Consider the following 10473-nt stretch of genomic DNA (forward strand, 5'->3'; position numbering starts at 1 on the left):
CTGTGACACAGAAACAAGGGTTTTACAAAACTCTTGGTTTTTTAAATGGTTTTACAAAACCATTGTAAACTGGTTGTCTAAGGATCACTTGATGGAGAATGGAGATAAAGAGATATCTCAAGACTGTAGCTCATCTAACTTAATTTAGGGTAAAATTAATTGTCCTGTTTCTGGACCATAGGGGGAACCTTAGGTAATAGCTTGGAATTAACATCCAGCTTTTAAAGAAAGTAGAAGAAACTGGATTCCATTTCTGCATCCTATAAGCCCCACTTGCCTGGCTGGGCCACTGCCTTGGCTACAGGAATGCAAGGATTTTCTTCCTAGTTCCCATTTCTTACCAGCACTTAATTGGCTGAGATTACCATGGTCTTTAGGTATGATAATGTTTGAGGAGGATCTAGTTTTAATCTCTTGCCAAACAAGCAAGATTTGGACAACTGTGAGTTCTCTAAGCTGATACTCTTCTATTAAAATAATTCAAAGATTGTAGGGAAAACCATCCTTTTCCTTCCCTATTCCACCCTGCAAATTTTTTTTTCAGACCTAGAAGTCTTATCAATGATGTCATCAGAACCAACAATTTCTGTCATTATTTGTTCCCTTATACATATGATGATATTTGGAATTTCATTCACCATGATGGCAGTATCTTGAGCATTTCCATATTGAAAATTAATTAACAAATTTTCAAAGCAAGATGGAACTCTGAAGTCTCTTTTTGACCATAGCTTTATATATCATCTGGTTTGAAAACAGCTAATAGGAAAAAAAAGTAAATTACCAGCCACATATTATATATCCAGGAAATTAGAAGTGCTTATTTTATATAGCCTATTTTATAAGCTGAATCTTTATTGCCTTAAGAAACTGTCACTGAGTTTAATGATGTTAAAAGTCCCATTAGCTTAAACCTCAAGTGTGTTGTATTGTGGTCATTTGGTATATATTTTGCTGTGCAAAGCTTTTAGCTTTCCTTTCACTGGTTAGGAACATTACCTGGCACTCACTCCACAGTATAGGTATGTATTATTCAGGGTTTCTGAAAGCATCAGAGGTATTGACAGAACCATCTTATAGCCTCTCTGTCTTGACAGAATCTTTCATTTTTGCTGTTTTTCTGAGCAGCATCAATTATTAAAATGTTCATGAAACTGGAATTGTTCCCAGGTATTTTTGGACATGTGTTTTTCTGAAGAGATGGTATCAAAAGGATTTTATGGTATCAACTGACTTGTTTTGTTTCCTTGCTAGGTGGTATCTTGGCCAACAAACAAAATTGCTTTGATGACTTTCAGTGTGCTGCCAAATACCTCATCAAGGAAGGCTACACATCCCCAAAGAAGCTGACTATTAATGGAGGCTCAAATGGGGGCCTCTTAGTTGGTAAGAACTGCTTGTCTATTTCCCACATTTGGTGCTGGGCTTATTAAAGTAATCAAACAAAATTGTCAGAATGTCAATGTAATGTATACCAGGTGATAAATATGTACAGTAGTACTTCATTTGCTGTTTGCATAGGACATTGGAATTCTGCAGTCTCTGGAAAAACCCCACAGTTTTGTGTGGTAAGAGCTAACCCTGTGGTAGAATCACACAGAAAGTAAAAATGGTTTAAAAAACATATTTTTATCTATCTTTCTTCAGGTTGACCATTACAAAATAACCACTGAACTATTAATTTATGTAGCATTGGGAAACTGTGTGTGGTCTGTTACAAATGCATCTTTTTCACTTAAAATTCACTGCTGTGTTCTTAAATTCAAGAAAATTAATAGCCTTCTCTTAAACAGAAGTCTTGTCACAGAAAGATCTCGTATTCTGAGCAGTCTATGAGCTACAAAATCTATTTCTAATAAGATCCTTATCTGAAAGTAACAGAAGAAAAAAGAAGGTGATTTTTTGTGCAATTTTGAAAGGAAAATGAGACACAAAGTAATAGTATCAGGGTCTGTTTGCCTTTTTTTAAGCAGTATGAAAGGTGACCATATGACAGATTTGAGCTACTTATGTGAGAAGGGGGTAAAAAAGGCACCTCAAGTTCATAAACCACTGAATTATAGAAGATGAGCAGTTTTCCTAGGCCCACTCTTCTTTTTGTATTTATTAGCTGCTGTATCCTGACTCTCTTGATTTTATTCTATTTTTCAGTGAATTAGCATCCAGCATGAGAAACAGAATTTGGAATTATATGGATCTTTGGTCTAAGCCATCTTGGCTAGACCTGCATTATTATTTTTAAAAAGTGATTGTTTTAAAGATTGATTAACAAGTACTTGTAAAGTTGTATTTTGGTTTTTGCTTATATGCTTCTCAATAACAAGTGGCAGAAGGTGTTTGTGCATTTAAAATAGAAATGGGTGAATATGATAAAGGATTAAAGGCTTTGTACTCCATTTGGGAATGCAAACATTGCACAAGTCAGTTTTATGTTGGGCCTAAATACATAGTTGGAAGTGCAGTTAAACTTCTAATATATTGCATAGCTTCTGAAAATACTTCTTTATTGTTATGTGGACTTCAGCTTCAGTCAGGATGAGACTCATCCTACCCAGCTTCAGTAATAAAACTCCCTGGGTTACTGGCTGAACTTTTCAGCTGGGCTCCTGTGTCAATACGGGGAAGCAAGTGACAACTGCAGGAAGTACATCATTCTGCTGGGAGACAGGAATCTAGGCCTCCCTCCTCTAAAAAATCTTGTTAGATTCCTTCCCTTGAATTGACTGGTAGATTACACTCAAGCAGGATTTCCATGCTCTTGATGAGCCAGATAGGGATTTTCCTTGACTGAGTAGAACTAGGTGAATTCAGGAAATTCTTATAAGGTCTTTTTTTATCAAAGCAAAAATAAATTTTGCAATAGTTATTGATGCAACATTAGAGATCATAACTCATCCTGTAGGTTCAAAGACCCACTGCCACATTTTCTACCTTCTTATTTATTGAAGAAAAAGCTGACAAGGGAGAGTATTGTCACTCTTCCAAAATACTGTTTGCATTCAGTCAGGCTAACAGGAGGTGACTCTGAGGACTGCAGAGCCCTGAGCTTCTCTTGCCTCATTCAACTGCAAAACAAGACTTCCTTGTCCTGCAGTGTGATCCCCAAGCTGAGCAGAGCAGCACAGCTGTGAGCTGAAAACCTCCCTGCAAATGCAGTGTTTGACCTCTCATGTTTGCCTAGACAAAACCAGTTCCGACATTTTGAGGGCTTATTTTTATACTGAATTTTAAAACTCAAAGTTATGTACAGGGGCATAAAATTCACAAATTAATTGGTGTTCCAGATTACACTTTATTAATGCCTATAATTATTATGGCCAATTGAAAAGGTGTAGTGTGCATGGATGAGTGTCTCCATAGGTGATTTCTCACTGAAGTAACTACGTAAGGAACTAGCAAGGACCAATTTCTTCCAAAACCGTGAGCAACAGACGGTGCTTCAAGAGACACTCTGAAATAAAGAGTATTAAAATAAAATGTTATGATAGTTGTTTTGGCTTTTGTTCCTACTGCAATACAAGTTATGTTCAAAAAAGAATGTAGCTTCAGGAGGAGGGATCTGATCTTTAGGTTAAAACCTAAAGATCTTTTACATAGCATCTCTTTAAGGCACTATATGTACCTATGGAAATTACTCATAAATCTAGCATAGTTACATATCAGAGATGACCAGAAGTAAAATTTCATTTTTCAGAAAGTAAAAATCATGTTTAAATGAAGAAAATAGGGTGTAGTGTAAACTCTTGGCAGGGACAGACAGACCACAGGAGACTGATGAGCAAATTGGTTCCAGTATTAAGATTAGCAATGACATTTTTCTATGCTCATCAGAGGCAGGAAGCTGGCCAGACGATCTCTGGGACTTGCAGGTTAGTGAGATGTAAAAGGAGCATTAAAGGAAATTAATTGCAAAGCAGAACAACTAAATGGTCTGTTTGTATTGATGTTCCCTCCTGAGGAGAGGGTGGGGGGTTCCCTGCACAGGTCTCTCTTCATGGGGAATATTCTGGGGAGCTGACTCCAGTTGAAGCATCAGCAGGAGAGGCTTTGGAATGAATCAATCCAATGAAAAGTGGTTTGTTGCCAGGACCAGATGGTGCACATGCAGGATCCTAAGTGAACTCTGATATGAAATTGCAGGCTACTAAGCCTGAATATCTGAGGAACAGAAGGGGGCAAGTGTAATGCCAAGTTTTAAATGGTTCATGGTGATCCACAAGCTGCAGATGAGTAAATCTGACTTCTCTAATGGGCAAGCTAATAAATGAATACCAATAAATAATAGCTGACATAAAAGAAAGAATTCTGCAGGCTGAAGTTGCAGCTTTCAAATGTATTAGAGCTATCTAAAGGAGTCAGGCTGTATATGGGGCTTGTAACAGTGATCTAGGTGAGGAGCTATTCTTGGATTTTCAAAAGCTGTAAAAGAAAGTCCTTGCTGAGCTGGAAGCAAAGTCATGTCACAGCAATGTCATGGTTAGCAGGAGGCAAAGAGTGGCAATAATCAATCCATTTTCACAATGGACAAAAACGAGATAAGAATAATTTCGGAAAGATCATACCTACATGTGGATGCACAGTGAATAGTTCTAAATTAATTAAGGGATTCTGGGATCCCTTGCAGTAGTGAAAATTTCAGTGCTCTTGTTTCTTAAAATTCAAAAAAGGCAGGGGAATTTGTAAAATCACCAAGGAAAAGGTTTAAATCAAGAAACAGGAATTGGAATTGAAGAACTTACAGGCTATGATAAACACTGAATGAATAAACAGTAAGAGAGGAAACAGTTGTATTTACAGGGGATGTGTGTTTTGATGGCTTTTTTATAGGATGGCTTAACTCCAGCTCAGAGAAAACTGAAGTAACTAGTTCATCAGATAATAATTTACAGGAGAGATCTCCCACTTGCCACTCTTATACCTTGAATACTCAGCTTGATGGGCCTACTGCAGTTGTTTTTAAAATATATAAGGCAAGCATTATGCTTAAACAAATTGTCCCTTCCAGTTGTAGGAAGATAAAAATCATAAGCAAGAAAATACAGCAGCAATTCACTTTGTTAATTTGAGGTTATTGCACTGATTTTGTAACAGTCTGCTTTTAATAAAACTCTTCTCTTATGGGTTTACATAGTAATTATGGAAGACAACTTTCATCAGTAAATGGAGGGCTTTTGATCCTTAATGCCCTTTTCTTTCTTGAAACTAATATTAAAAGTTTAAACAGCGAATGGTTTAGGTACCTTCAGTTCAGTAGTTCAAAATCTCACGTGCTTTAAAAGTTCATTTCTCCTTCAGTCCTAATTTGGTGGTTTGAAAGGCATTTTTCATAGAACAACATGTTTGGTGTCTGAAGAGCACAGAAATGGCTTTTAAGTTCTTTTGCATGTACCATTTTTCAGAGTTGCGTTTTTTATCCATTTGTACATTTGCTTACGGTTTTGCTTGAAACTCTATTTGGCTTCATATTCACTGACAGCCTACTCCCAGTATGACCTGGTAGTGAACCTTTTACTGTTGAACTTGATTCTTTAAGACCTGAATACTAATGGAATTGTTCTCCTGCTGAAGCTGCCTGTGCCAATCAGCGCCCTGACCTGTTTGGCTGTGCTATTGCCCAAGTGGGAGTGATGGACATGCTCAAATTCCACAAGTACACCATCGGCCACGCCTGGACCACTGACTACGGCTGCTCCGACTGCAAGGAGCAGTTCGAATGGCTGCGCAAGTGAGTGCCTTCAGATCCTTTCTGTGGTTGTTAAAATGCATGGGCTGCTCAACACTTTCCAGTTGTCATCATCAATATCTGTTCTAGTGGTTACTTCATTTCCCACACTGGATTTGGGGAGTTGAGCATTTCCTTACAAGTCAGTTTTGAACCAGACTATCTTCAAAGTCCTGTTGAATCAAGCGGTCCTGTTTTCAAAGACCTTGTTCTCCTAGCAGCTTTTAACAGTTCGTAAGGTTTTCTTTCTGAATAATGACTCTTTTAGGCTATTAGAACAGAATATTCTCAAGTGGACCACTACATAAATTGTATTTTTTTACCATGAGGGAGAGGCAGTCACCATTGTGAATTGTATTATACAATGTGGGTTGGATTTATTTGTAGGAATTGAATGGCACTAGACCATAATAGGATCTTAATTAATTTCTCAGCTTCTGTTGAGAATCTCAATTTCCCTGTTTCCGGCAGGATGGATCCTGCTATGGACTTGACAGGTTTCCCTGCAGTTTCCCTGCTGGCTTCTCCTGATATTTTGGACATTCGGTGATATGTCTCTCTTGGAAATAAAGAAATGTACTCGCTTCACATTTCAGAGCCAGAGATCTGTGGCCCCTATTGCATGTCAGTTGCCATTAGCACAATTCTGATTAATGTAACTGAGAACTTTTCTATTCTGAGTGCTAACAAACGCCACTGTGATGGTTTCAGTAGGAAAGGGCCTTCTTGTTGGGTCCTGAGGAAAAAGATACGGAAACATGTGTGTGTTTTTCTCAGGTACTCTCCACTTCACAATGTCAAGCTGCCAGAAGAAGATGGCATCCAGTATCCCTCCACGCTGCTGCTCACAGCAGACCACGATGACCGTGTGGTCCCTCTGCATTCTCTGAAGTTCATCGCTACCCTGCAGTACATTGTGGGCCGCAGCAGTAAACAAACCAATCCACTTCTCATCCATGTTGACACCAAGGCTGGCCATGGAGCAGGAAAGCCAACTGCTAAAGTTATAGAAGAAGTGTCAGATATGTTTGCCTTTGTAGCACGATGTCTAAATCTTGAGTGGATTGAATAGGAAAAATGTTTATTACTGTCTCCTTTAGAAAACAAGGGCTTTAACATTTAAGAACAGCCACACTACAATATGGTGTAGTACTTACATTTAAGAACTACAGTTTAATATTTTATTGATCCAACCTGCTATGGAGTTTTCATCTTCTGTGCTTCCCTCTTTTTGGCATTTCTTTGATTTTTTTTTCTACTGCATTCCAAATTCCATTTTGAAAAGCATGTTCAAAAAAATAGCTGAGCTACTCTCAGTACTGTTGTGAAAATTTAGATTTCAAAATTAGTGCTATTTGAGCTTCTTTCCTGTAAACAGTTTTAATGCATTTCACCTATAAACATATCCAGATCATTTGTAATTAAATGTAAGTACTGTTCACATACAAGATCTCTGAGCATATTTTATTTACTCAGTAATTTATTTAAGAATGTAAATTGAAGGTGTTCAGTGATAACCATGAAAAACTGAAGAGACGGTAATCCAGTTACGTCAAATATTATTAAAAAGCTTATATTACATTCTGTTCATAAACGTGTTACAGTCTATAATAATGGTTTTGCTAAATTGTTCTTTCTTTCCAAAGAGACTTCAAAATGTCACCAGTATTCTCTTCTGCCATTTATTTCTGCACAGAAGAGAAGACTGGAGGCTGAAAAACTTGATGAAATCTTAGATTCTCACTGTAATCTAAGTCAAGCTATACAGATACTCTCCAAAAACCCATATGAAATTATTTCCTTAACTGATTCATTTATTTAAATCAGTGCCTGGTCTTCTCTTTCTACAGAAGAGTAGACCAGGCACTGATTTAAATAAATGAACAAAATATAAACCAACACAAAACAAAATAAAAAACCCCACTCCAACCCAAAGCCACAGCTTTGTCCAGATTATTCAGTTTTTTTCTGATGATTCTCACAGGACATTCTCTAACCAGGCAAAATCTGAACATGCATATATAACCTGATTTTGGCTGCAAAACAGCAAGAGCTCGTAGTCAGACTCCCCTATGATTTGACACAGGCACATTATTTGAACTGCCATTTTTCCTATCTAGGCTGTAGAGCTGTGTAGATGTGAGTATTTGCCTGCTCTTTAATCTCTGATGCACTGCAGGAATTACTGTTTGATTTTGCAGGGAAAAAAAAAGTATTCTATCAACTATTATTAGTCTTGCTGCCCCTCCACAAAACATAAGTGTTTCTCATTTTTGGATGAACTGATGTAATCTTCCAGAGTCATGCTTGTCATTACATTCATACTTAGACCCTAAGGACAGTATTTTTACTGTCTTACTCCTTGGGCTCAGGAGTTTTATCTCTAAACAAACAATGTCTTGGTGCAGGAAGAGGAAGGAGTGGTATTGAAAAGAGGGGGCGATGGTCTAAAGGGCAGCAAAATTAAAATAAATTTGTACCAGAGTCACTCTGTGTTCCCCTCATGATCTTGACTTCTTTTGATTCTCTCTGGAGTCCAGGAAAGATCATCCTCTCCAGGCTCTTATTAGGTATGGCTAATTTGATTTTAGGAGAAAATAAAAAATTATTTCTGCTTTCATATGAAATACCACATGTAGAACCTGTATGTGATCTGGGGTTTATTTAGGATCCACAGGCATAAGAGTTGTTTACAAGATACTCTGTAAACTTTTGCACTCTGGTCACAGCATTGAATTAAACAGCATTGAATTAAATCAGAGTAGAGAGTTGAGGGAGGGTTGATTGTTTTTCCTTCCAGGCTGTGAAAACAGGGTACAGATTCAGCACCCCCTTTTCCCAGAGGTATATTAACTGTTTTCTTTGATCATCTAGAAATTGTCAACAGCTTTCCCACATGGCAGAAACAAAGCACATAAAGCTGTGCCATCTCCATTTGAAATATTCATAGTTGTGGCATGTAGCCTTCCATTGAATGTACGGTTTCTGTCAAGAGGGCAGGACCCAGTTCACCTCTAATACAGAGCTTTGCAGGATAGGCTGTGTGGAAACATGGTCCTCAGACATTCAAGAAATAGAGCTGAACTGTGTCCATGCACTGAATTGCAAATACCTGAGTACAGCCAGCTCAGTCATCTCTAGGTCTGTTCCTAAAAATGCTTTTCCTTGTTCTCCGGTTGCTCAAGCACAAAACTTCTGGCACAGGTTAAAAGTAACTCCTTTTCCTTCTGAAGCTTTCTGTTGAAGCTGAGTTCCCTGAATGACTCAGTGTCATGACAGATGACCCATAATCAGGGGACTCTGAAAACAAACATATCTCTGAGTGGCAATCAGAAGTACTGAAAGTGGAGCTGCTTGCTGGAGACACCACTCACAAAGTAAATGTTCCAGAGTACTGGAAAGGCATTGTGTTTCTGTAACAGGGTCATCATGTCAACATTTATTTGACCTTAATCAGCTGTGCCACATTCAGGATTCAGGTGCCAAAAAATGATGTTGCAAAGCTGTCCTGTTACCTGAGTTGCTGCTTTTGAGGCAGAGAGGGTCATACTCCAACTGGAATCTGTAATTAACTCTGAGTAAGTAATGCTCTTGTAATATAGTGGGATTTAAACCTTCAGGGTTTTGATTAAATAGACCTGGAGCCAAACCATTCCTGCTATATAAAACATAATGAAATTTCTATTACTCTAGTTTCAAGGTTATTCTCTCTATAGTGGAAACACTATTTTATGAAGATGCTCTTGTATCTTGTTTTATGGTGTCTATTTCCAGTATGTGAAGCAAAATTCACAGGCTGGGCAAGGTAACCTCCCAAATACCTGCTTTTTCAAAACCACCTTAGAAAAATAAATACTGATGTTTTGCACCAAGATCCAACCCCCCCAAAAAGCCCTGTAAGAGGCTTATGTTGCATGAAAAAAATCTGGTTTTATGTAGAAATAAATGAACTTTTTACATAATTCTCCTAATAGTCTTCACAACTGATGTAAAGATATCTTAGTTGTCTTTCCTCCCATGAATGTACATTTGCATTAGAGTTGATTTATGTGAAAAAAGTCAGAAGTATTTTTAAAAGCTGAGAGTCTTCATATTCTTTACAGAGAGAGAGAGATTTGAATTCCTTTGCATTGGAGTTGATTTACATTTTGGTAGCTGCAAAAAAGACAGATATATATAGATATAGATATATAGATATAGATATGGCTATAGATATAGATATAGATATAGATATAGATATAGATATAGATATAGATATAGATATAGATATAGATATAGATATAGATATAGATATAGATATAGATATAGATATGTGTGTGTGTATGTATGTACTGATTTCAGGTGGGAGCTGCACTCTATAGTCTAGGGATGGAAGAGGGCAGCTGGCCTGTGGGTATGGAAGAATAAAGGGTGCTGAAGAGGGAGTTTGGAGATAGATACCTGTCCCTGGCACCTAGGGCTTCTGGAGCAGGATTTTCTTGACTTGGCTCTGCTTTGCCATCTGTCTGTAGGAAGGCAGAAAGATGAGCAGCAGCACTTCTGGATTCAGTACAGCCAGCAGCAGCTTTCAAAGATCAATGTTGCCAGGTCATTTATTTATTTTTAGCCTGAGGTTGCCCCTCAGGATTGCCTAAAGATCTGCTTATAGACTTCCTGACAGTCTCTCCTGTGAAAGGGGTTTTCCAAGCTGAGTAGGATTTAGGGGGAAGGCCAGGGGAGGGGCTTGGAAGCCAGGCTAATAAACAACCAGA

The 10473-nt window shown here is 37.9% G+C and overlaps 1 protein-coding gene across 1 annotated transcript in view; it reads left to right on the forward strand.

The window, feature by feature from the left end:
- The window catches only part of PREP (prolyl endopeptidase), an 87690-nt gene extending 78094 nt beyond the window's left edge, over positions 1-9596 (forward strand). The window contains exons 13-15 of the mRNA XM_054629421.2: positions 1255-1386; positions 5569-5725; positions 6500-9596. Coding sequence (XP_054485396.2) covers positions 1255-1386; positions 5569-5725; positions 6500-6794 — 584 coding nt within the window. The 3' untranslated portion in view covers positions 6795-9596. The remainder of the gene's footprint in view (positions 1-1254; positions 1387-5568; positions 5726-6499) is intronic.
- Positions 9597-10473: the final 877 nt, after the last annotated feature.

The sequence above is a fragment of the Agelaius phoeniceus genome, chromosome 3 (assembly GCF_051311805.1).
Source record: "Agelaius phoeniceus isolate bAgePho1 chromosome 3, bAgePho1.hap1, whole genome shotgun sequence".
Classification (NCBI taxonomy): Eukaryota; Metazoa; Chordata; class Aves; order Passeriformes; family Icteridae; genus Agelaius; species Agelaius phoeniceus.